Source organism: Echeneis naucrates, chromosome 11 (assembly GCF_900963305.1).
Source record: "Echeneis naucrates chromosome 11, fEcheNa1.1, whole genome shotgun sequence".
Classification (NCBI taxonomy): domain Eukaryota; kingdom Metazoa; phylum Chordata; class Actinopteri; order Carangiformes; family Echeneidae; genus Echeneis; species Echeneis naucrates.
Window position 1 is genome coordinate 6,345,733 of NC_042521.1, and position 27,645 is coordinate 6,373,377.

General features: G+C 43.5%; 1 protein-coding gene across 2 annotated transcripts; it reads left to right on the plus strand.

The window, feature by feature from the left end:
* The first annotated feature begins 100 nt into the window (after positions 1 to 100).
* Positions 101 to 26,868, plus strand: ash1l (ash1 (absent, small, or homeotic)-like (Drosophila)). Of its 2 annotated transcripts, XM_029513683.1 has the most exons (28): positions 101 to 267; positions 1,369 to 1,463; positions 4,591 to 5,383; positions 6,513 to 10,947; positions 12,974 to 13,637; positions 13,790 to 13,963; positions 14,065 to 14,159; positions 14,572 to 14,645; positions 14,813 to 14,858; positions 15,121 to 15,226; positions 15,409 to 15,615; positions 15,782 to 15,928; positions 17,729 to 17,837; positions 17,960 to 18,109; positions 18,643 to 18,710; positions 18,977 to 19,143; positions 19,366 to 19,518; positions 19,872 to 19,926; positions 20,297 to 20,429; positions 21,718 to 21,993; positions 22,203 to 22,289; positions 22,388 to 22,478; positions 22,614 to 22,752; positions 22,892 to 23,064; positions 23,414 to 23,580; positions 24,129 to 24,588; positions 25,272 to 25,392; positions 25,601 to 26,868. In XM_029513683.1, exons 3-28 carry the CDS (start codon positions 4,784 to 4,786, stop codon positions 25,671 to 25,673), a joined length of 8,970 nt encoding a protein of 2,989 aa, XP_029369543.1. In that variant the 5' UTR covers positions 101 to 267; positions 1,369 to 1,463; positions 4,591 to 4,783; the 3' UTR covers positions 25,674 to 26,868. The 2 variants fall into 2 exon arrangements, with proteins under 2 accessions (XP_029369543.1, XP_029369544.1); XM_029513684.1 differs by lacking the exon at positions 25,272 to 25,392.
* Positions 26,869 to 27,645: the final 777 nt, after the last annotated feature.

Sequence of the window (27,645 nt, forward strand, 5' to 3'; positions counted from 1 at the left end):
TTTGCTCTCCTTTCCTCAGACTCCTCTCCTCCTCTCTGCGCCGCTCCCCTCCGCCCTCCCCGGGCCGTCTTCCTCCCTCCCCTCCCCTCCCCTCCCTCTCCGGGACCGAGAATGCCCGTGCTGTACTGACACAGTAGCGATACGGGCTGAGCAGACATGGAGGCCCGACCGACGAGAGAGGCCCGTGCTGACACATCCAGGCCCAGCTAACGGCGCGTCGGAGCGGATTTCGGAGCATCTCTGGAGATATCACGGACCCCAGTCGCTGTAAGGAAAAAAGGATTATAGCGCCGAGGAGGAAGAAATAGAGGGAGATCCATTTCGGGTCTCTGTTGATTCAACGCAGCCGCCATTTTGTTGACAGTTAGTGTGTGTTTTTTTTTTTTTTTTTAATAACCTACACGGCGCTGCATCTGTTATTATTATTATTATTATTATTATTATTATTTTTACATCGCTGGGATATAACCTCGCCACGTCTCTTCGTCTGTATTTCGGTGGATTCAGCTGTGCGTTTGTCTTTGGATCGACGGTCGGGGGGGCATTTTTCTGGTTATAGCTGACTTGCTAGTGCATCGTTAGCCGTCGTAGCTGAGATGTAGTAACACGAGTGCCTGCGAGAATGTGACGGAGAGGTAAGATTATGTGCATCACTAAGTCCGGGGTTGTGTCACATTCACTCGGTTTACACAAATTGTGTGAAAACCGGAGGCGTTTTCGGCTCGTTTGCAGCCCACACACAGTACCTGTTAAAGCCATGCACGGCGTAAATATGTCAAAATTGTCCCCCTAAAAACTGGCTGCTGATAGATGGCTAGTTAGCAACTGCCAGTGCCATTGATACAAAATGTAGCATTGGGGGCTATTATCGGACGGCTGGTCTGGACTAGCTTGTCACAAAATAAACACAAACCTCTCACAACGCAAAGGGATTATATGAAGCACAAAATCAGCCTCCCCTCGCCAGTTACACTCCCGTCTTGGCTGTTCTTGTTCTGAGAAATTATTAAAGAGGGTTTTTTATTTAATTTAATTTATTTTATTTTTTTTTTTTGTGATGGGATGGTTTTCGTGCTGGCACTCATCTTACACCGTCGCAACTTTGTGTTTTGGAGGGTTTCGTACGCGCCGTGAAGCTGAGCATTGATTTCTGATAGAGATTTGTGGTTGCGGTCAGTATAATTACATCGTTATAACCTATTTGATGTGTTATTGTTTTTGTTTTTTTTTTTCTAATCAGCACAAACATTTGTTAGGCGATTGCAGCGGAAATACAGGCGACAAAAATACTTATTTCAGCCGGTTCCTTATGACATTTCTTATATATATATATTTTTTTTTTTAATGTTTTGATTTTTGCCAATGCAGCACTTGGAAGATAAAATATGTGGCCACCACGTTGATACACACGAAGGGAAGACTCAGCCAAATAATGTGAACACCGTTTCTGGACAATTACAAAGGTGAGTGAATATAATATCAATATGTTGCATTATTATATTTATACATATTTTTTTTTATGATGCAGATTTCCTGTATCGAATTGCATGCTCGTATTTCCCCAATCTCTCCAGCGTATCTGAATGGTTTAATGTTGACGCTCGGGTAGATGTTTGTAAAATTGTGCAGCTGGTGCATGCAGTGCTAACCTAATGTCTGTCAAGAGCTAATCCTCAGAGGTTGTGTTACCTCAGTAATCATGAGAATGACTAACCAGGGGTGAACTGGCTGAGTTAACGCCAGTGCTAGCGGTGAAGACTGAGGGTGATCCGAAGGAGGGTTCATGAGTTGTTCCCTGGAGGGGCAGTGTTGACTGTACAGGAAACCGAGAGCAGATAACGTTATTTGGGGTTTTCTCAGCCCTTCGCCGGCCAACCACGCTTTTTGCATAACGTGGGAAAGCGTGATTAATTTAAATTGTACACGCTGCAGTTTTTATTCGGTCCAAAACAGCAGCAGAGGGTGTTTTCATGGGGTCCTCTGACTGACACCTGTCAGTCCAGTCCGGTTTGATAAAGTCCCTGCTCCGATTCATTTAGACTGGAGCTCTAAAGATCACAGCCGCCTGTTTAAGTGGAGTCTGATATAATTATGTCTGACAACTTGCGCTGTTTGGTGAGGCGAACTAATGATAGTAGTAAAGGAATTTGGCTGCTTCCCCCTTAATACCAGAGGAGTAAAAGCCCTGGAAATGACACCGAGCTCCGAGGGCAGACGCCAGCCCCCATGTGAATGATGTGGGGGTGGGTGGGTTGGATACTATTGCTCTGGCCAAAGGGAAATCAGCAGTTATGAACAACGTGTGCAAAATTGAGGAGGGAGGGAGAAAGGGGAGGAAAGAAAGGGGAGGGGGCACGGGAAGTTGTTTACTACGTTCCTGCCTCCGCTGCCATTCTCTTCGTTTTTAGCCTGATATTGGTTATTGATTATCTATGTGAACTGACAATGCTTGTTCTTGTTTTTATGCCCATCTCTCCACTTTATCTCCTGGTAGTTCTCAAAGTAAAAACAAGCAGCAGACAGTCATGACTAATACATGTCCTCCGAGTCAGTAGTGCTGTTGTGCTCTTGTTTTGTAGTATGACTGTTGAAGACAAAATGACTATCGTGCAATCATAACTGCTTTGTAAATACAAAAGTACATTGATGCTTAATGTGAAAATGATATGTTTTGGTGTTAAGGCTTATCAGCCACACATTAGAAAGGGGTTCAGTGGAGTATCAGATAATTTTCAGGAGAACAAGTGCCAGTAAATTACCTGACTTGGCTTGTTAGAGGTGAGAGGAATGTTTTGAGTCTGCAGTAGACTTTTCTCTGCCCTTGTGTCAGTAGGCTCTCACACAGAGTTGGGCACTACAGTGGCTTAACTGACTCATCACCTAATCCATAGCTGCCAGTCACTTTACTGTCACACTACACACTATGTGTCTCTTTTTGGAGGGGAGGGGCAGTATATAAAAATAAAAATGAAATGTAAAGATATATATATTTAATATATATATATATTTTTTTTAATCACATTTCTTTCTTCCCTTTTTTTAATCCCTCCCTTTTATCTATCCTCCTTTTTACTGTCTATACGTATTGAGCTGCCATATCAAACAGTTTCCCTCTTTGAGGGATCAATAAAGGGATATTTTATCATATTTGCTGTCAGGCAGTGGAAGCAACTAGTATCACTTCAAGCTCAAAGTATAAAAGAATGAGTGGAGCATTTGCAGCCAGACATATGAAGAACACAGGGAACACACTGAGTTTTCGGCTGGCGATGGATTCAATATGTCTTTGATTAAAGTAGGAGCATAGTGACAGTGTTTCGTTTGTGTGCTGCATCTCCTGCTTTCCAAGTTTGTAAAACAGAGGAGGAAGAGGATGAAAAAGCTTAAAGAAAATGGTGAAAGAACCCAGAGATTGATGGAGTGTTAAAGAAAGGAAGGAGGTGTGATTTGAGTGTGGTATGTGTAGTGAGGGGGAGTGCAGTTTTTAGGCGAAATGAACTGAGTAATTGAAGAAAATACAGAAAAAGGGCGTGGGGGAAGCACAGGCCAGACTCCAAAAATTTGGCAGCATTTACTGCATGGTAAAAAAAAAACAACAATTCTACTACTATTTTCACTATCATATTCCAAAATAAACATGTTCTAAGACTCTGCGTAGGGTTGATTACTTTTTTGATTTTGCTGTGATGCTTCAGTGATATTTACTGCTTTACTTGTATGACTTTGCTGAGGTTCCATTAAGTGGTTACTTTAGCGCTCTCCACTAATGTAGGGCGCAGAGAAACCGCCGGCAAGTTGACGCTCTATCACTCACTCTCATTTGCTCCTGGCTAAGGCTGGGAAAGGCGGCTGGATCCTCTGTCTAGTCCCAGAGGGCCCAATGTGCTGAGGTCACAGTTCTGAGTTGCCTCCAAATGACTTCACCCGGAGAAAGCACCTGCTGGGGGGGCGAATCCACATTAAATCACTCAGTGACCATAGGGAGCTGTAGACAACTTTGTTGATTTAGGCTGTCTTCTAAGGAGCACAATTAAGAAACATGCTGCTCTGCCACTGCTGCTACACTAATGTAGGGTATGAGCAGTATACTAATATCACAGGCCTATTTTCACCGAAGCTAATGAGGCAATTCAAAGGATTGCTCATTTGGCATCTAATCTTGTGACAACTCAGAAGGATGTGGCAGCACTGTGGGATTAACTTTTACCTCTGTTGTGAGCATTATAGTCCTCAGGTTGACAACATACGTGTCCTTGAGTCTAAGGTTACATTTCTCAGGTAGACACCCATGGCTGTGTAAATAGGTCACATACTCTCGTAGGCTGAGGAGGGACGCAACATAAAAAGTCACCTAGACAGGATGAAGGACAACCTCTAACCAAATAGATGATAAAAAATTGTTGACCTCTATCTGCTTTGCACCATCATTCATTGTGAGATGTTTTATACTTCTCTATGTTAGGGCTCTGTCTGATTATGTCAGTGTCTGGTTGATATGTTGTGTTACGGTGACTAATGTGGAATTGTTTTTGTCTGCTCCATCCCTCCTCTCCTTCTTTCGCCCTGCGTTACCTGTCTTTATTTCTGCAGTTGAAGGACGGAGAAAGAGGGCTGGACAGCAGAGGAAGGGAGAGAAGCCATCCAAAACAAGGAGAGCTTCACCCTTGCCGTTATCCCCCTCCCCCTTTTCCCCCTTCACCCCATCCCACCCCCTGACTGAAAAAACCTACCTGGTATCCACAACATTCCCTCCCAACTAAACTTGCACAACCTGAAGGATTTGATGGATCAGAAAATTCAGGGGAGAACCGCAACTCCCCCCCCTCTTCTCTCAGGTGCTCCCACAGGGGAGCGAGAGAAGGAGGGAGGAGTTGGAAAGAAAGAAGAGGAGGAGGAGAAGAAGAGAGACAGAGAGAAGGAGAGTGCTGCCACTGTCTCAGCTGGTACCGGAGGGATGGGTGCAAGTGTTCCTGGAGGTGGTACTGGCGACCAGTCCCACTTCTCCATCAAAGAGAGCAGCCTGTCAGAGGGTAATGTCAAACTTAAGATTCAAGCAAAACGCATGAAGAAGCCACCTAAGATCCTGGAGAATTATGTATGCCGACCAGCATTCAGGGCCACTGTGAGGCATACAGGACGAGGAGGAGGCAGTGCTCGTGGAAACCGGTCAGGGGATACAGGTGATGGGCCAGGCGGTCAAAACCAGAGTCCTTCACAAGGCAGGGATAAAGAGAGGGAGAAAAGCCCCAGTGTCAACAGACCAGCCCCGTTGTCTTCAACCCCCTCTGCTAAAGCTCCAACACCACCTCCTCCTACTCCTCCTCCCGCCAGCACTACCAGTCTGTCACCCTCCCAAGTAAATGGGAGCGCTCCAGCAAAAAGGGTAAGGAAAACAAAGTTAATTTATGTATATTCACTCAGCAATGCATAAAAGCTTTGCCAAAAGTGAACATTCTTTATGGACATGCAATGTAGTAGCCTATATTTATTTTGTGTACATACTTATGTTCATTTACTTTACTTCCTTCTAATGTTAATCAATTGTTTAGGCAGTGGTCCACAACAGGGTTACCCTAGTAATCGTCATGTTATTGCACAGATAAAGACCAGAGCATAAATTGTTCTTTGGTATTCTTTGTGTCCACTGTTGGCCTGTCTCTATTCATCACTCACCGCCCCCTCTGGTCTCCCTCTGTCTGTGTCATTTATTCTGTGTCTCTGCCCGGCCATATCCTCTCCACCCCCTCCCCTGTATGACCCTTCTCACTAGCTCTCCCTCTCTGTCCCCCATCTGACCCTGATAAGTGTTAGTGAGTTGAGTGTAACACTCCCCACACACACACACCCCTGCTGACATGCCCAGCAAGCAGCTCTGATGGAGAAACTTAGCAATGAACAGAAATTTGTAAAGGGGTGAAAACAAAAATCTTGATTGATGATATATTTGTAGCTGTGGTGGTTGCCTGTCCAAAAGTCTTCAGCAGCATAGTTGTTGCTAATTTTGACAGATTCCTCTCAAATGTGTCAGTAGATAATTAGGATAGTACTTTTGTAAATCACTTAAAATGTTGTTTAATCCAATCTGACTTTATTTGTTAAGCACTTTAAAACAACCACAGTGGACCAAAATAATGTGCAGAGGAATTGATAAAGGGCAAATAAATAAAAGCCATAACTGCTCACAAAGCATAGAATTGCATATAAAATACTCTAAATTAAAAGACATAAAGCATGAGTAAAAATAACAGCTATAAGAAAAAAACTTTAAGAGAAAAACAGACAATTTTTTCACATTTAGGTGTTTTTTTTTATGTATTTTTTTTATTTTTTATTTTTAGGTTTTCACAAGAATGCAGACAGAACACAGATAACACATAGCACATATACAAAAGTATGTGCAAACTAAAACATTGGTACTAGTGTATTCTTTATACTTAAGTGTGACATGCTTTTAAATTTTCATTAAACCTTTCAAATTTTACTTACTGTCCTGTTCTGTGTTTCTTTTCCAGGTTCCACCTAAGTTGGATTGCAAGTCTGATACAAAGTCGGACACAAAAGGATCCATCACCACATCTGAGAGACCCCTTAACCTTCACCGACCTCCACCAGAAAGTAAAACTCATCCCTCTGTGAAGAAAACGCAGACTCCACTTCTCAACCCCCGGACATCCTCTCCTTCTCCTCCACTACTGGCATCAAAAGAACCCAGCTATGAAGGTGTCAAACCACCTCAATACACCTACAGCACTGAAAGTCAGAGAGACAAGGACAAGAGTGTTCAAAACTGGGGAGCACCCACAGTCACAGAAAAATTGGCTCAACTCATAGCAACATGCCCACCATCAAAGACCCCAAAGCCAGCCAAACCCACCAAGATTGACCCCACTCCTCCTCTCCCAAGCTCAGGCTTTATGGCCCCCACAGCCAAGCAGCGAGACAGGGCCATGGCCAATAGGAACACTTACTCAAGAATGGTCCATCTTTCTCCACCGCCTCCTGTATCCAGACCACCTGGTCGGCCCTATGGTTCAAGGAACAAAGACAGTGTTATGGAAAATTCACCCAGCTTGACACCACTGAGGAAGGAGGACACAGATGGTTCTGGGAAAGCAAGTAGCAGCAGTAACAACATCAGCAACATCATGAACATGAACAGCAGTAACAGCAGTAGTCGCAGCAGCAGCCCACTGACATATGGCAGTAATCGCCTGTCAGCCATGTCAAAGGACAGCAACAATGACAACAGCAACAGTAGCATTTCTAAGCCACAGTCACGTCCTGCTCACTGTCAGCCTCACACCACATCTTTGCCTTCCTGTCCCATTTCATCCTCTTCCACCACCTCAGCTGAGCAGAGGACAGTGAGTGCTGTGAGTCACCTGGGTTCCCCTGCACCTTCACAAGGACACCATGCACGCGAGAGTCCTGCCCTGGCAGAGGAAAGCAGTGCTAGGGAGAGAGAGCAGGACAGGGACAGCCCCAGAGACTTAACCAAGTGCCCTCCCCCAACAGGAACAGGAAAGTCAGAAGGGAAAGACAAAGGGGTCAATAATCAGTCACTGCGAGTTGAGAGGGGCAAGAGCTCCAGTCCAAGTAAACGAAGTCCCAACCGGGATAGTAGCCGACCTAGTCGTACTATCAGTCCCCCAGAGCCTTTAAGACAAAGGGCACCTTCTCCTCCAGAGCCAGATGGTGATGAAAGCCCACAGACCCCTCTTAGAGATGATTCTCCAGATTCATCTATTGACTCCCCAGCAGAGCAGGACAGCAAACCCTTTAAAAAACGCCGGGCAAGGAAACCACGTTGGTCCCGTATAATGAACAAGACGCAGATTCAAAGAACAGGCCAGGACAGTCCCTTTGACCAGAGTAAAACCATCATGCCTTTACCTTCAAGCCTGGAAATGCCCACTCCACCAGTTAAAAGACCTGTGGGCAGGCCTCCCAACCCAAATAAGGTCAAACCAAATCCTGTGGCACAAAGTCCAGTGTCACAGCTCTTCCCACCTCAGCCTAAGAAAAGGGGAAGACCAAAGTCTAAAATGCCAAGGCTTGACGCCCTGGCCCATGGGCACCCACCTACCAAACTGGCCCCCTGCAAGGTCTTTTCGTCTTTACTCAAGTCCAAAGAAGAGCAGGACCCTCCTGTTCTTCATCCAGAGGTGGACCTGAACCCCCCTAAACCTATGCCTAGAAAACGTGGCCGTCCCAAGCGCCTTCCCCCTACCTTACCACAGGAGGGTCAGCCTCCCACTTTGGCTCCAGAGGCAGGAGACATAGGAGACAAACGGTTCCGCAGCAAAGGAAACGGGCAGCTTATAATGAAGACTATAATAGGCAAGATCAATAAAATGAAAAGTGTGAAAAGGAAGCGTATTCTTAGTCAAATCCTATTGGGTCCAAGAACAGAGGAGACCCCTAAAGGCACTACCAGTGGGATGGTTGGCTCTGTGGAAGCTGCCACCCAATCACTGTCCACCCTAGCTGCTTCTTTTGGAGGAAAACTAGGTCCACAAATTAATGTCAGTAAAAAGGGCACAATATATATGGGTAAGCGGAGAGGCCGTAAACCAAAAGCAGTGACTACTGCCACAGCTACTACGCCACCACCAGATTCCTTTCTGTCCCCTAACACAACTTCTCCTCTCCATCACCATCAATCACAGTCCCAGCAGCACCACCAACTCTCTAGTTCAGAGGTCTTTCCCTCCCCCTCCCTCTCACAGTCTAGTGGAGGCCACAGTCCCATCAGTGATGCCAGCTTCGTCGAACCTGGCTCAGTGCACTTTGCAAGTCATGCTCACTATTCTAACTCCCATCATAGCCACAGTACATTCTCCTTCCCTCCCCCGACCTTTTCAGCTCCTAATCCTCGCAACCCAGGGCTGGGCTCGACCTCATCGTCTATGGGCTCAGCAGCTTCTCAGAAAAAGTCATCTTGCCGTGGTTACCATCATCATCACCACCATTACAGGCAGCACTACCATTATCATAAGCTTTCCCCTCCCAGGCCGCTCCATCCCACCTCCCCTGCTCCCCTGAGTGAGCTAAAGGAAGCCACTCCGTCACCAGTCAGTGAGTCACACAGTGAGGAGACTGTGCCTAGTGACAGTGGTATAGGAACAGATAATAACAGCACCTCGGACCGCGGTGAAAAAGCTGGGGGGCCAGGTGGCTTAGGTGGAATTGGAATGCCACCCGGGATGGGCAGCGGATTATTAATGCCAGGGGTCATTGGTTCAACTATGGGCCCAGGGGTAGGCCTTAATTCCAGAGGCAGACGGCGACACTCCACTATGCTTATGGAACATCCTTCACCCTCTCCATCACCCCACGGGGCAAGATCATCACCTGACCCCAGGAGACCGCACCCAGCAGCCCCCGCTTCATCCTTAATGGGACATAAGGAGAAGCATAAGCACAAGTGTAAACGACGCAGCCATGGTTGTCCTGGCTACGACAAACTAAAGAGACAAAAAAGGAAACGCAAGAAGAAGTACCTGCAGCTGCGCTCCCGCAGACATGACCCAGACTTTCTTGCTGAGCTGGATGAGATTGTCGTGAGGCTAAGTGAAATACGTATAGCACACCGTACCACAGGGCACCGGCTTGGCAGTGGTATAGGCATAGCAGCAGGAACAAGCAGAGTACCAGGGGTGGGAAGCAGGACCGGTGGTGGCATAGGAGGCACGGGTGGTCCTCCTCCTCATCATTATGTCCACAGGGACCTTCTGCCTACTATCTTCAGGGTTAACTTCGGCAGCTTTTACTCCCATCCTGCATACTCTTGTGACCCGTTGCACTATGTTCGTAAACCAGACATGAAGAAGAAACGAGGACGACCTCCAAAACTGCGGGAGTCCATGTCTGAGGTTCCCTTTGTACCTGGGCTTGGATTCCCACTCTCCAGTGGAGGTTTCTACCACCCCTCATACAGTGTTCCTTATTCCTCTGGGCCTCTGGGTTTGGGCTATTACAGAGGCTATCCTCCAGCTAGTGCCCTGTATCCTCACCCACACCATCAGTCACCACACACAGCCACGTCCCACCACTCTCACCACTCACCTTCTTTCCCCCCTCCTCCCCCCACATCCTATATGCATCATCACCACCCCTCACATCTCCTGCTGAACCCCTCCAAATTTCACAAGAAAAAACATAAGCTGCTCAGGCAGGAGTTCCTGGGAGGAGGAAGGTCCCCTGTCCTTTACCCACCCATGTCCTCTGAGCTTTCCTTCAACTGGCACCACAAACATAAACACAGACATAAACACAGAGAGCGCTGTGCTGAAGATGACAGAGAGGAAACAACAAGAAGTGCATCAGGGAACCGGGCTAATGCAGGGATTTCTGACAGTGGAGCATCAGGGAAAGAGCGAGTTGGCAGTTTGGGAATGGCAGAGTCTCTACAACGGTGTCGCTTTGGAAGAGACACCTCCAATACCAATGCCAGCAAGCAAACTACTGCCACTTCTGCCAACTCCCCTTCTTCTTCTTCATCTTCATCTGCAGAAAGGTACAAGCGCAAAGACAGCTCCATGTCTTGTCTAGGGCCCTCCAGACTTGCATTGGGTAGTACCTCAAAAAGCCACCACCCAGTAGAATCCTGGTTCAGGATGGGCACCTCTGAAGCAGACTACTCTAAGCTTTCAAGGGGTCATGTGGCACCTGGTCAGGGTCCCTTCTCAGATGGACGGACTGAAGAACCAACAGGCTGCTCAGATAGCGAGGACGAGGAGCCTCACACCCCTACAGAGGATGTAGAGCCTGTAGGCCACGAGTCTCCTAATCTTACAAATTTGTTTGCTTCTGCCCTTACCCGCACTACGCTGAAGGGGGCCAGGAGCAGGAAGACTGAGGTAGTCCCGGAGAGCTCCAGCTTTTCCCGTCTGGACCGGCAAATGAGGAAAGACCGCTCAACATCATCTGAGAGGAGAGAGTTGGGTAAGACCAGTTGGTTGAGTTGAATTGCTGAATGATGTGTATGAATAAGCTGCCCACAGTGGACATGGACTGCTAAACTGATAGACAATATTCAATAGCAGACATTGGGAAAGGTTATTGGAATCAATGTTTTGTCTATAATATCCATCCATTTTCATCTGCTTATCTGGGGTCGGGTCGTGGGATTGTGCATAATGCATTTTAATAAATAAGTTGAAAGAGTCTTATGGCAAAATGTGATTGGATGATGCCTGATGAGCTTTATGAGTTGGCAAAGCTATGGTGAAACTAGCCCAGGGTGAAATCTGTTTGATCCGGCACTGATTCCAGGAATGTGTACATTGGCAATAACTTTTTATTACTTTGCTATAAAACTCAGCAAGTGGGAAGTCAAATCTTGCTTTATATTTGCTTTGTGAACTCTGAATGTGTCTTCAAAATCCTTCATAGTATTGAGAAATAGCGTAATGGTTACTACTGGAGCCATCCATACCTCCATTGTGGTGGGGTCCAACAACACTGGAAAATTATCGGCTCTGTCTCTGTAGCTCTCCCTCATCAGAACAAAGAACACACAAAGTGGTGCAGGCTACTTATTTTAGCAGAAAGACCCTTTGAAACACACAGTGACATCCCCCTCCGAATACACTGTCAGACATTTGGTAGCTCTTACTAGTGGTTATGGGCTTGGCAAAAAACTTGTGTGTAAACTGGCTCCACTTTGAGTGTGGAGGCCACAGTTGGCCACAATTGATATGGCATTTCTGCTAGAGCTCGTCTTACTGTAGGGGTGGAGTGTTTTGTTAGCATACTATATTTAGTAGATATTTCCCTCAAAAGCCCGCAGTATGAGACCTAGTCCTGTTCTCTTCAGTACACCCAGCACCTGGGCTGAGTTTATGCTGCTGATGTAAGACATAGTGCCTCAGCAGTGTGACTCTGAGTACTTCCTGATTAAGACTCAAGTGATTGTGTGTCTCTGTGTTTTCAAAGTGTAGGTAGGATTTGTCTTGAGTATTACGCCTGTTTATGTGCATTGTTGTCAGTGAGGTGGGGAGCTGTAAGAGGCTGCATGGTCCAGTTCAAACCAAGACAAGGTAATCCTGGATTAGAGCTCAGGGACTTGGGGTCAGTCAACGGTCGCTGTCTGCATCATGAAGGTAGAGGAGGCCAAAGGTGGGGACTGGGCTGCCATACAAGGCAAGTGTGGAAAGATGGAAATAGATGCATATTGGCAGAAGAGGATCTTTGAGTGATGTGGTAAAAGGTCTGTAATAAGATATAGAATAAAAAGAAAGTTTTTACTAGTTTAATTTCCTAGACAATAAAACAAGACTAACTACTCAAGTGTCCTCCCCTCAGTGACAGTTACTTAATCAATATTCATCCTGCAGGCCCAAACACACTGCTCACATTTCACATTATGCATGACATGACAAGCTGCAGATAGGAATGGGCCAGGGTCAGTTAAAATTGTTGTCCATTCTGATAAAGTAGTTATAAGGAGTGATGGTGGTTTTAATGGGCGCTCCCTGATTTCAGTGTACCTAGGCTTTGTGGGTAGCTGATCATGGGAGGCTTTTTCTCTGCACATGGATCCATGACTAACAGAAAATGTTAGAAGATAGAATTATTTGGACTAATAAAGACTTTAAAAAACTATTTTTTTTTTTATCACTCAGTCTTTTACAGTTACCCCTTTAATTTCCTTCTTTGTATTTTTTTTACCAATTTTTCTACCTTAACCAAATTCACAGACAGAGTTGAATAATTTAGTACATTTAGTAATTGAGTTTAGAATTTGTGTCATTTTCATGAAAACTTAAACATTTTTGGTGACAAGAATTGGGGACTATGGTTTAGCAATAACATCTCCTTCCTTCTAGCCCAGAAGAGAGAGGATAAGAAGATAAAAAGGAATCTTGTAAAATCAATGGAAGGAAACTTAAAAATTCCAAGAATCCGAGCTATGTGTTTTGTGTGCTACAAAACATATGCAGCATTTATTTATGCTATCTTTTTCCAGGGTCATCAAATATTCAGACAAGAGGTGTTGCCCCACCAACCCCTGAAGGACCTGAAGGATCCCTGCACCATCGGCAGCAGCACTATCACCAATCCTCTCTATTTCACTCCCACGGCGCTGCCTCCACCTCCCTGTCTCCCTCTCAGGACTGTTGCCTGGATGCCTCTCTGCCCCACCACTCCCATCGGGCACAGCCATCTAAACACAGCTTGCACCATGTCAACAAAATCCTACGGGCCAAGAAGCTACAGAGACAAGCTCGCACAGGAAACAATGTGGTGAAGAAGAGGGGTCCTGGGCGTCCCAGGAAACACCCATTACCCTCTCCACCGCCAACCCCGCCCCCTGTCGTTGATTTGAATCAGGCTCGGCACAGGGACAGAGGGGTTGAACGGCCAGCAGGAGTTAGGGGATGGGAGGGTGACACCGTTACAGATGCTATCGAGTCAGTAGTCCAGGGACAGCGCAGAAAAGGCCAGAAGAGGAAGCACTGGGAACAAGAGGGGGATGAGGAAGAAGAGGAGGAAGAAGAGGATGGGGAGGTAGAAGAATCTGAGGAGCGATTGCCAGACAGGGAGGAGAAACTTGGCAATTTAGTGGCAAGGTCCAGAACTGGGACAGGAAGAAGCTGGCTTACTCAGGAAGAGCTCCAGCACTTTCGTGGGTAAGCAAATTTCTACCACACTGTTAACCTTTGTACTCATGAGTCTCAGCTGTGAGACAGACAATGATTCACAGTGAGTATCAATGTAAGAATTTGCTTCTGGTATATAAGTGTATTTGTCACTAGAAGCCAAGTCATGGTTCTAATTTTAGGTCAATGGAAAGCAAGCCAGATGGCCACTGCTCCCCGGAACGCCCAGGCCCCGTCTCCAGGGAACAAGCTCCACCCATGCCCATAACCAGCCAACGGGAGAAGAGACCAGCCAGACCTCCAAAGAAAAAGTTTCAGAAGGCGGGACTTTACTCTGACGTATACAAGACTGAAGAGTGAGTGCCCAAGAACAATTTTTACGCAAAATACATGAAAAAATTCAGAAAACAGTCTGTCTGGACATCTTAAAATCTTATTGTTTGTGCACATTCTGTAGTCCTCGGAGCCAGCTTCTGCAGCTAAAAAAAGAGAAGCTGGAATACATACCTGGAGAACATGAGTATGGGCTGTTTCCAGCTCCTATACATGTCGGTGAGTCTCAGTTTTTACAGTGAACCTATTATTTTCAAAACCTATGATTTGAACATGTAATTATTACTTGACTTAGAAACCAGTCTGGAAATAAAGCATAAAATTGGACAGTTCAATTGACTTTTTAAAGTTCACTTTTCCTCTTCTAATTCTGTAGGGTTTCTGGGGTTACTCATTAAATTATTCCCATAACTTAGAAAAACTATTTCTTGGAATGGAGAACTTTTTTTTTTTTTTCAGTCATTTATTTTCAGCCCTGATAACACAGCCTGCTTCATCAAGTGCCTGAACTTCATTTATATACTATATGTGAATGGGACTATTATATTTGTATGTGGTTAAAAGATACTTCCTTCTTTTTTGTTTGTTTTTGTTTTATTTGTTTAAATCACTCCTGTTTTGCTTTTTTCAGGGAAGTACCTAAGACAGAAGCGTATTGATTTCCAGTTGCCTTATGACATCTTATGGCTGTGGAAACATGATCAGGTAATCAATCACATTGACTACATTGAGTTTTTAGGGGTTTTCCATGCTTGAGAGTGAAAAGCTAATGAGCAGTTTCAACAGTTGCTCTATTACTGGCCCACTCACATAAGTATATTTTTCCTGCCAGTAAACTCCTTTGTGGTCATTTTTCTGTTTTTGTGTTTCAGCTTTACAAGAGGCCGGATGTCCCTCTTTATAAAAAGATCAGGTCTAGTAAGTATCTGGCTTTGTTCTAAGGATTTTTCCAAAATGTAACTTGATCATTTCTGTTTTTTGTTTTGTTTTTACTACTTCTCTGTTAATCCATGACACTCTGGGATATTTGCTTTATTGGTTTCTTTGATTACCGACTTCTGTAGTCTATGTCATTAGTTAAATGCGTTGTTTGCAAAATAGGGATTAAAAAAATTCTTAATGCTTCTGCTGCTGGCTGCAACTTTTAATGTGTAATGGTAATCCCCTGTCTGTGTCACAGATGTCTATGTGGATGTGAAGCCTCTTTCTGGTTATGAAACAACTACATGCAACTGTAGACTTCCTGAGGATACTGAAAAAGGCTGCCTGGATGATTGCCTGAATAGGTAATGACACAGCACAGCCAATGCGCAATTAATTATACCTTTCAGCAATCAGCACTTGCATTTAGTCATATGTTATCCTCTGGAATGCTGCTGCTAAGTCGTTTGTTTAGATGTAATACAAGTGTAAATAGTGGATGCACATGGTGTCAGGATAAAAAAAATATTTTACACATTTTCCCTAGGATGAGCTTTGCTGAGTGCTCTCCTAGCACATGTCCATGTGGTGATCAGTGTGACAACCAGCACATCCAGAGACATGAGTGGGTGCAGTGTCTGGAGCGATTCCGCGCTGAGGGGAAGGGCTGGGGCATCCGCACCAAAGAACCTCTTCGCTCTGGACAGTTTATCATCGAGTACTTGGGAGAGGTGGTTAGCGAACAGGAGTTCAGGTGAGATGTTGAATATTGTTGTTAAAGTTTAGACATGCTTTAATGCATGCACAGGTCAGAAGATTGATCACATCAGGTGTCTATCTGCCTATTTCAATGATTAAATTACTTCAGAACTCATTTATACATTTTAATCTTTCACTGCTTCTTTCCTGTTGCACTTTAGGAGCCGTATGATGGAGCAGTACTACTCACACAGCGGCCACTACTGTCTGAATCTGGATAGCGGCATGGTGATTGACAGCTACCGAATGGGCAATGAAGCACGCTTCATAAACCACAGCTGTGAACCCAACTGTGAGATGCAGAAGTGGTGGGTGTCGTGGCAGCTTTAAACCATTTCCCTACTGATGTCCTTGTGGTGCTTTTGGGTTCTTACCAAAACCTAGATTTGGCTAAGCCTTTTCAGGCGCAAGCATGAGCACTTGCCAGAAGTTGTTACTGGCGGATAATTGAGCCAGACATGGTGTAAACTGCGTTTATTTGACTGTGATGTCAAACAATACTGTGCTCTCTTGCAGGATGCAATAGATAATGTTAACACCTATTAGCATTAATATTAACTTAGGGTTTTATAGTAGACTGTCAGGTACAGCACCAGTCATAGAGTGAATTAAAGAGACAGACATCACTGAACAAGTGAAGCCGAAAGGCCCGCTGGATTGCTGAGAGTGAGAGAAGCTGATAAGAAAATGTTCGATTGTAGTGTCCTAGTTTCAGTGTCTTAAACAAGCTCTAAAAGGCACATGTGCAGCAGGTGCAGGTGCCTGTCATTGTAAATGATAAAGCACTGGTTGCAATTCCCAACCTTACTAATATGGTCCTGTGGTGATAATCCAATGAGATCACCACAGACACTCTGCCAATGTTCAGAGACCTAAATGGCTTAAAGGCCACGCACCTTGCCAAAACAATTCGCTGGTTTCCTTAGGGATTGTTCTCACAGCATGGCTAAATCCACCACGACAGGCGACCTGACTGAGCAGGCTTCTCCGATCCTGATTTTACTATGTTAAGCCTACTGAGTTTTTCTTTTGTTGTGGTTTACCTGCGTATAGTGATTCTGCACTGTGAATGAGGGCAGTTAATCCTCTGGATTTGATTGTGGACTGCTAACAGCCTTGAGAGAGTTGAATATCAAACTGTACTGTCTGGCCCGCAGTAGAGACCAGCTCATAATCTAGGGCACTGGTCTGGTCTATGTGTAAGTCCACGTGTGTCTGTGTTATATAGAGTGGCTGAACTGAAATAAAAGACTCCACAAGGATGGAGGATTTTCAGCACAAAGGCTGACGAGCCATCCATCTTGTCACAGAAGAGATTACATGCCGGGCCTTAGATACAGCTGTATTGCCTGAAGACAATGCGCTGAACCAGCTTTTTACTCCTATACAAGGAATAAATTATCAGGCTGGCAAACTGAAAAGTGTGCTTTATTCTTAGAAGAATTGGTGAATGGCTGTAACACTGCTGCATTTGGAAATGAGGAAAATGCGGATTACAATGTGTTGAGTAGTTGCAAAATTGGACCAATGAAAACCAGGATGGTCATTTTGCCTTTTGTTCCAATTTTAAAATGGTTTCAATTGAATTGTCTTTTGATCATTAATGTTAAATCATTATGTTTAATGTCAAGACAGGAACATGACAAGCAGTCTTCATGTTGAGAATGGAAGTCTCCAGTCTGTTACAGATTTAGGCAATGTGCAACTTCTGATCTTCAGCTTATGATCAAACCAATGGATGATTTGTCTAAAATTGAATTAAAATGAAGTAAAATTAATTTTCATCATCACTTTCACTAACTAATAACAGTTGTCCTGAAACTTAATTCTCAGCTGAACCACACGTGTTCACAATTCTGTTATGTAATAGGTTGACTCTGTTGTGAATGGTGATTTGGGATTGGTTGGTAAGATTTCCTATTGATATATATCAAGTAAATATACGTTTAGATGAAGTTATGTTAATATTAGTGACTGTAAGTGTCAGAACACAAGAGGGGGGTAACCTACAATAGCCTTTTGAATATTTTATTTCCTTTGACTTCAAATTGCCATATACACAGTAATGCATTGTACTTAATTAGATTTTAATGACTATTCTGCCTTAGGTCAGTGAATGGGGTCTACAGAATTGGTCTCTTTGCGTTGAAGGACATCACCAGCGGCACTGAACTCACCTACGACTACAACTTCCATTCCTTCAACACTGAAGAGCAGGTGAAGCACCAGTGACTATTTTGTCCTCTCCGTGGAACTACACTTTGGTCAGAGCAATAATCAGAGCTGCTTCAATTTTAGCAAGACCATGGCTCTGATTTTTCTTTTACTCTGCTGTACAGCAAGTTTGTAAGTGTGGCTCAGAGAGCTGCCGGGGCATCATCGGAGGCAAAAGCCAGCGGATTAACGGCCTACCTGGGAAGACTGGAGGGAATCGGCGGCTTGGTCGGCTTAAGGAAAAGAGGAAGTCAAAACACCACCTCAAGAAACGAGTGAGTAATTAATGGAAATAAAAATACAGAGAACTTGTGTTGGTTCCAGTTGACTTATAGTTTATGTTGTGTAGTACATTTGTTAGACAAAATCAATTTTATATGGCAAAAACCATGTTTAAACCTCAGTACAGTGGGTATCATAATGTTATGCCTCAGATTTTCTTAAAGTAAAAAAAGATTCCTGATTATTATCTGTTGTTATTTCTGGTCGAATCTGGTGCCGTCTCATTAAAAATCAGGTCTTGTATGTATGTAGGGCATGAATGCGTGTGTCTCTGAGGTATTCCTAGTGAGCTGCAGGGTGTTTAAGAAAGTAATTGAGAGTATCTGAAAGGGTATACATTTGAATTAGAGCCTGAAACTGAGGACCTAAAATAGATATCAAGCTATAAGTTAAGTATAAGTTCTCAGTAATGCACATGGCAGCTTAAGGTATGAACTTAAAAGTATAGGGTCAATTTGATAAGCTATTTTTGTCCAAACACCACTGAGATCGGCGAATACTTCAATGCAAATTTCTTGAACTACAGGAAGAAGAGTCGAGTGACAGCAACAAGGTTTACTCTCATCTAATGAAGCCTATGTCCAACAGAGAAAGGTAAATGCACACACAAGTTTATGCTTAGTTCGTGTTGGGTTCCTTTCACTGGAAACTATAACTCAAATGTTTTAGGATGGAACTAATTATGGAACTTTTATTATGATATAACAAAAGTTTATTAGATTATAAAATTACTAGCAAAAGTATTTTAGTGTCAGAGAGCAAGCTACATCTGACATATTGGGTGTGAGGTTTGAGTTGATGTTGGCGCCAATAGACACAAGCTGTCATCAAACTCCTGTAATCTCCCCATCAATCACCAGAAACTTTGTGCTGAAGCACCGAGTGTTTCTTCTGAGGAATTGGGAGAAAATGAGGGAGAAACAGGAGCTGCTGAAGAGAGAGGGGGAGAGAGAGAGGGATGCCAGCGGTCTGTCCATTTACACCCGCTGGGGAGGAGTGATCCGAGACGATGGCAACATTAAGTCAGGTGAGTGTGACGTTTAAAGGTATAAAGAGAATGTCACAGCAATTTGAGCAAGAAAATCTTGAAACAGTTTCAGCAGCAATAATAGAACTAGTGATAGATGTTTCCGATAAAAGCATCAATGGTGCACATGCCTTGATAAGCAAGTAAGCGAAATGTATATTATTTGAACTGAAGTAAAGCTGTATGAAAACTTAATAAACTGTGTTGATCACTGGTTTCCAGATGTGTTCCTGACGCAGTTCTCAGCCCTGCAGACATCACGATCAGTTCGTACACGGAGACTTGCTGCTGCTGAGGAAAACACAGAAGTCACACGCACTGCTCGTCTTGCACACATCTTCAAGGAGATATGTGACATGATCACCAGCTACAAGGGTAAGTTGCCTTTGTGGAGAAAAACACAGTGTCTACCTATGAAGGTTTATAAACAGACCACCAATGAAATTCATACAAAAGTTTCATATCCTTCACTGGAATACACAAACTTGAATGCACACTCAGCATGAATGCTAGTCTATCTTGTCTTAATAGCGTTGAACAAGTTCCATACCTATATGGAAGATATATCTATTACATATCTATTACATATCCTCAATAATATGACGTATAGCCAGTCCTGTAAAAGACATCTATCAATGCCTTTTTGTTTATATGTAACATTCTGTGAAGTATAAGGCTTCATAGTTTACAAATGATGACATTAATGTTATTCTTTTGGATTACCTCAGATTCAGCTGGCCAGACACTAGCTGCTCCGCTAGTGAACCTTCCATCACGAAAGCGGTAAGACTGCAAGCCAGCATATTGACTGGCTCATTCATAATGTTTCACTTTCCAAACAGTAAAGTTAATGTGTTATCTGCTCTATCAGTTTACAGCACTCACATATAAGTAACAGTTTATCTTCCGTCACGCATTTGAGCTGTGACAGTCTGTGCTTTGATTCTTGTCCATAGTAATCGCTTGGTGTCAAAACAAAAACAGCTCACTATTTTTTTTGCTGCATGGCACTAACACCTTCATAGTATCTGTAGACACATGGACATCTTAGTTTAATGGATGTTACATGTATTTGGTTTTGAAATGATTATGTTTTTAGTGTTGCCAAACCTGATTTGCAGAGAGTATCCCTGTTGTTTGTGTGTGCCATCAGGAACAGCCAGTACTATGAGAAAGTGTCTGACCCACTGGACCTGAGCACCATTGAGAAGCAAATCCTCACCGGCCACTACAAGACTGTTGAAGCGTTCGATGCAGACATGCTCAAAGTTTTCCGCAATGCTGAGGTAGGCAGGTGTTTAGACCATTAATGATCCCCTGCTACTTACAGCGAGAACTGCAGAAAGAGCAACTGTCTGTTCTATGCATGATTTAATATTTGCATCCTGTGCATCATTATTTTGAGAAGTGGCACACATACTTGCAGGCTCATCTGTTTTAACTCAATCAGCCCTATTAACCCTTACAAGCATTCCCTTGATTGTTCCTGCACCAAGTAGCTTCTTCCAAGTGGGGATGTGTTTTTACACCTGGAGCTGTTATTGAGCAACAAGAGTTGATCTCCAGTTCATCCTGTAGAACACAGATTTAGATCTTAGGTTCCCCTGGAAGAGTCCCTCCAGTAGAAACAATTAGCTGGAAATGCAGGATAAATGTCTACTAAATTATATCAAATTTTTGATGAATTTATATTAGCATCTTCATATTAGATAAAGTGGATCATCAACCACCATTTGAAAAATATTTTATTTGCGAACTCAATCCTCAATCAATGTATTTACACCCCAATTCAACAGACAAACCAGTGTGATGATTGCATGAAGGTTAAGGCTGCTGCACAATCCAGTTTTTCATCATCATTCACTCCCTGAGCATGATCCCAGATTCTGAGAGCCCAATCAATATCAAAAGGCCTCATCAAAATGATAATTTAAGCTGTTACTGTGCCGCTCCACAACATTCTTCCTCCCACTCAATCACTACTTTCCTGTCTTCTCTCACCCACGAAATCCTCCCAAATGGGATATAACTTCATGACTCCTGATCCCTGCACACGTTTCAGATCCTTTTGATTTACATTTGTATAGAGTAGCAGTTTAAACAAGTGCCACTTGAAACATCTCAGAGGAGCTTACTCTTCCAGTCAGAGAAGCTTGAAGTGGATGTCTAAATTAGAATCACCTTTTGGTCCCAAGACACTTTTTGGCAGACTGAAAACAGCATGAGGGGGATGTGATTTATTGTTAAATTAAGAGCTCCAGGGTGTTACCTCGTCAGTGAAATTCTGGCAGCAGTAAAGGCAGTCTGAAGACTTCTGCCTGCATCAGTGATGTTTATTATGCGGCAAATATCCTGTAACTCTGCAGTCAGATCACCTTGGAGTTTTGTCTTGCGTGATTAAACAGTGAGGTTGTGATTCTGGGGGTAAATGTTCATCCATTTGTCTTAAAAATTATTTATGTGATCACCTTATGCTGTTTGTGAGGTCCTATCCTTGTGTGTGTTTTGTTTAGTTTTTTTCCCCCCCGAACAAATGAAGCAGCTGCACTCATGACTGCCTTTTTCCTCCATTAGAAATATTATGGCAGGAAGTCTTCGGTGGGCAGGGATGTATGTCGGTTGCGGAAAGCCTACTACAGTGCTCGTCACGAAGCTGCTGTCCAGATTGATGAGATTGTGGGCGAGACTGCCAGCGAAGCTGACAGCTCAGATTCGCTAGAGCGGGACCATGGCCATCACCACCACGGAGGAGGAGGATCGGGGTCCCACGACAAGGACGATGACGTTATCCGTTGCATCTGTGGAATGTACAAGGACGAAGGCCTGATGATCCAGTGTGAAAAGTGCATGGTAAGTAGAAAGGTGTCATATTTCCCAGAGGGTTGTGTATCACTCCTTAGTGTATATTTGCATTACTTCTTAGTAATGCAGTGGACGCTCTATTGGCTCTTTATATGAACTGCAGTTAGTCTGCAGTCAGTAAAAGCTGGGGGAGTCATTAAGTCAAACATACATTTTTGTTTTTGTGTGATTTTAATGTTTTTTTTTAATTATTCTAGGTGTGGCAGCACTTTGACTGTATGCGGCTGGAGACTGAGGTGGAACACTACCTGTGTGAGCAGTGTGACCCTCGACCTATTGACAGGGTAGGTCTATCATGTAAAAAATCAGCCATGATCTTTGCCAAGCCAAATATCCAACCAACTTCCTCTTATCTCACTTACATGTTTTCTCACCACTGCAGGAAGTTCCCATGTTACCCCAGCCCAGCTACGCCCAGGCTGGCTCTGTGTATTATATCTGCCTCCTTAGAGATGACCTATTGTTACATCAAGGTATAGAAAAAGTAGAAACCAGTCTTAAAATGAGATATTATGTTATTTTTGTCAGATGAATTCTGTGTTAATCATTCAGTTCCTTCAGAAAATGTCCACTATAGACACTGACCACTGTGCATGTGTTGTGTGCAGGCGATTGCGTGTATCTGATGAGAGACAGCAGACGTGCACCTGAGGGCCAGCCTGTCAGACAGTCTTACAGGCTCTTGTCTCACATCAACAGAGATAAGCTCGACATCTTCCGAATAGAGAAACTCTGGAAGAATGAAAAGTAAGTTTAACACAGTGTTTATGTACCAAATTTTTCCGGTAGTCATAGAAGAAACTGCAACTCATTGTGATAGTCAAGAGTTCATTAAGTTATATTGCATTGCATAATATACTGTCCATGTTCTTTCAAACTCTTGAAGGGGTGAAAGGTTTGCCTTTGGTCACCACTACTTCCGTCCTCATGAGACGCACCATTCTCCATCGCGGCGGTTCTACCAGAACGAGTTATTCCGCATGCCGCTGTATGAGATCATCCCCCTGGAGGCTGTGGTGGGAACATGTTGTGTCCTCGATCTCTATACTTATTGCAAGGGTGAGGGGAAACGCATGCAAACTCTCACATCCTGATTTGAATCACTAAATTGGGCTGGATTTTTCTTTTTTGAATGAGTAATTTTCTGAATGGTTAAGGATGAGGTTGCTGTTTTACTTGTGTGAGAGTCTTTACAGGCTATCTATAGAAAAGTAAAGATCTGCTCGCCTGGTCCCTTTTGGAAATCTGTAATTATGAATAAGAAGTAGCATAATGCGGGTAAATTAAGTTTATCAATCCCATTATGTCTTAGATCTAAACTTGAAAGGCAAACAAGGCAGATTAAATCCCCAGACATTTGACAAAAATTACAATAGTTAGCTAATGCAAAATTCTTGTCTCCATACAGGGCGGCCGAAGGGTGTGAAAGAACAGGATGTGTACATCTGTGATTACCGCTTAGACAAGTCAGCTCACCTGTTCTACAAAATCCATCGAAACCGCTATCCAGTCTGCACCAAGCCATATGCCTTCAACCACTTCCCCAAGCGGCTCACGCCCAAAAGAGACTTCTCGGTGAGAATTACAACAGTGCTGCGAGGGTGGGGCTGGGATTTATTATGGATTTCTATAACTTTGAAAGATCATTTAAGAAAAGAGGTGATATTACAGCTGTCAGCAATATATTGGGCACAATCACAGGTGTAATTGAAACAAATGAGAAACAGTAGTGAAAAATCACACCAGCTTAGTTTTACATGCCCAAACCACATAGGAAGAGCTTACAGCGAACTACATTCAAAAAAGCAGTTTTTTAATTTGTTCAATGCTCTTGTCATGTCAACATGTTGAACTAAAACTGTTTAGTGTAAATCTTCATGCTAACAGATGATGGCACTCTGTGCCTCTTAACGATAATATTTGCAGCAGGGTTAGGGTTTACACTGGAAAGCTCTGTGAAGTATAGAGCTGTGTTAAATTACAGGTGAATTTCCAGATCTTCACTCATTTGGCAGTTTCAACCCTGATTATCATAATTGTAAGGCACCTAAATAGAATGTGGATGAATATTTCCAAACTTTATTGTATTTGACCATGGTATGATTTACATTTTTTTTTTCCAGCCTCATTATGTTCCTGACAACTACAAGAGAAATGGGGGCCGCTCGGCATGGAAGAGTGAACGGCCCAAAGGAGCTGGAGGCTGCGAGGACGATGGCTCTTCCTGTGACCGGGGTGAAGACTTCCTGCCTGAGACAGAAGAGGGTAGAGGGGTCGAGGATGATATAGACATGGCTCCAGAGGATCCAGAACTTCTCTCAGCGAAGCCCAGGAGATCGGAGCGAGAAGGGGAAGGAGATGAAGATGAGGAAGACGAAGAGGAGGAAGAGGAAGGGCACGAAGCTGAAGAGCGCAAAGAGCTGGAGGAGGTTTCAACTGAGAGGATAGGGGAGATGCTTGAACTCCCATCCTCCTCAGCATCCTCACCTTTACACCACCCAGCACTAGGCAGGAGGGAGGCCCAAAGGGAACGACTTAACAAAATTCTGCTGGATCTTCTGCACAGAACACCCAACAAGAATGGTGAGGGACCGGGAACAAAGCAGGGGGCTAGGTCAACATATAAATGAGGGTAAAATTCAGATCATTTGCTGTGACATATCATCTTGAATAACATTTTATTTTTTAAATGGGTACATTTGATAGATGAGCAAGAAACAGTTTGTTCCTCCCATGTTGTGTTTCAGTCTGTATTTCTCAACCTTTAAACACCAGATCTCTGGCTCATCTCACAGTTTACATGATGATTCTAGTGAATTGATCCTGCAGACACCATTTATTTTAAGACAGTCTCACATACACCATCCTAATGCCAAAGAGAATGTATTAATCCACCACTACACATAGTCCCTCTGAAATGGGCTTTCACATTCTGTTTAAATCCCAGTTGTTACACAACATTATGGAGCCCTTTTTTTTTATTAACTTTTTACAACTTTACATCTTCAAAAGGAACAACTGCCTCACAGATCATAACATTTGATTTTGATGTTTTGCGTATTTTGTAAACTATATATATAACTTATAAAATATCACCAGCCGTATCATATAAACACAGTACCTGCAGCTGCTTCGCAGTAATATCCCTCATGCCACACCACCATGCCATATCTTCCAGCATGAAGCAGCTGCAGGAAGTGCTTGCTGACAAAGCATGGAAAATGAGCAGGTTGAGAAATAGTTTTCCTCTTTATTTGTTGGAACAGGAACAAAGAAGTGCTCTAAAACTTGGAATGACGTGGAGTCTGTCTTACAAAGGAAAGAATCGAATTTGCCAACCAGCCCTTCCAATATGACACCTGAACACACCACTTCAAAGTCTAATAGGTGATTTCGGAGCTAAAACATTTTTGGACACAGTTTTGCAGGCCTATGCTGTCAGATTTTTGAGCACATTGAAGCTTGACACAGCAGTAACAGAAGATACACCTTTGCCTACCTTTACTTCCATTGCTTCTTTGATAGAACAACCTGTGTCATCTGTTTCTACCCCAGCTCCTAATCCAACCTTTCTCAATCTGTATTACTCTAACAGCCATAGATGTCACCTATCTCTTGGAGGAAGGGGCAGGCCGGCGGCTACGGCGAAGGACGCTTGGATTTGGTGATTTCGTTGGGAGGAAATAATGTTGCTACGTGCCTGTCAAGCACACTGCCTTTCACTTTGTGAGCGCTAGGCAGAAAATGGAGAGAAAGCAAGGAGAATGAGCATTGTTGGTTATCTGACCATTACAGACCACAATGCATCCCTGGGGCCTCTTCCAGTTTACCTCTTCCAAGACTGTCATCTCAACTCTGAGAGGGTGGAGGGGGTTTGGAAGCGCTGACTCCATGGCTATTTCAGCTTTTCAAGAGTTCTCAAGGAGCACTAAGAGAGAGCTGACCCAGACTTCTTGCTTATTTAAGTAGTATGATGCAAAACATGTTTTTAAACGAACATAGAGGAGGTAACCCATGCACTTAAATGCATTGAACATGATTCACATGGGTAGATGTATTCCACTAGCAAGCATCGGAAATGACACAAGTGGTACTGAAAAAGGGTAGACAGAGGGGGGAGGGGGGCTGGCTAGTCCTTTTGGTCAGTGGGAATGTGAATGCTGGAGAATTGTTCCCCCTAGTGGGACCTAGCTGCAATGACAAATGTATCAGGTGAACGAAGAGGAGGGTGGGGACAGAAGGGGGAACATGGTTTAGTAGAAATGTAAGTTGAGCGGTGTGCTCAGATGCTGCTCTTGAGAAAGAACAGGTGTGATGAACTGCACTTTTGGTACCATGGATATTGTGAAGCTCTGTGTAATGTATCTATAATGAAAACACACTAACACTCACAGTATTGGATGATGCAGTCTGAGAAAAAAAAAAACGAGTTAAAAAGTCTATTATCTTTTCCCTGTTATACTGTAGTAACTCATTTAGGAACTGAAGAGGCTGGGGTGTGTTTGTTTTTAAGAGTAACGGGAGGGGAGGGGAGATTGAGTGTGCGCTTTTGTCAGTCAAAGTGTCTTGTTGAGGTTTTACTTTTTTCTTGTGAGGCAGTCAGCTTCGCCCCTCTTTTTTGAAGTAACATGATTCACCAGCTTAACTAAATCAGGCGTGCGGGGGGGACACTGGCTTTAACTGTAACGCCTTACATAGCCGTGCTCTCTGACTGCCTTGCGTGCGAGTGTGTGCGTGCGTACACACTTACTGTGTGTCTCTACTCTGTCAGATTTCTTGAAGATATACCTTTTTAAAAAAAAAAAACAATAAAAAAATTAAGGGCTCGATGGCAATTAACAGTTTTAAGAAAACTATGGAAAACAATACCTAACATGAAATGTATCGTGATGGTCATATTTTCTTATATTCTGTGAGATGGGTGGGGCGGTGTATACTGTATATTGGGAGGGGAAGGGACTTAGGATCTCTTTTTTTGTCTTTAGACTGTGTTCCTGGTTGCCATGGAGAATGTTTTAAAGAAACAGGAAATGTGATATTCGATGAGATTTCATTTGTTCCCCAAATGCCTCTGCTAAAAAAAAGGGACAGCCTGCAATGTCCCAGTGCGGTTAACTGACAAGAGACGTGACAAGAATGAGACACTGATGGAGGGCGAGAGGGATCGGGAAGCTGTACAGTGCCAAGTTATGTAAATATATACACTTTACATTGAGGAGTGTCTCCAAAAGCAATATCTTGAAAATGGATTTTGTTTATTATTGTACTGTACAGGACTCAGCCCTAAATGTATTATGATTATTATAATGATAATATTATAATTTCTTCCGTTTGTATTACTATAATGAAGACACTTAAGCTCGGAGGAAAATGATTTTTTTAATGTCCAGAAAATCTCACCGTAACTGTCCTGACGACATAAAAACTTAAACTGAGTTTTTGTTGCCTATAAATGAAATTCTTCTATGTACTGCATGAGCGATAAGAATGTCAAACGGACACAGAAGGCATTGGGACATGACAGTGACTCAGCAACGACACCTTTGTCACTGAATATTGTTAATAATATTACTTTTAAGGAGAAATGCACTCCTTGTCTTTTGCTGCAAAGTGTTGAACACTAAAAAAACAAACAAACAT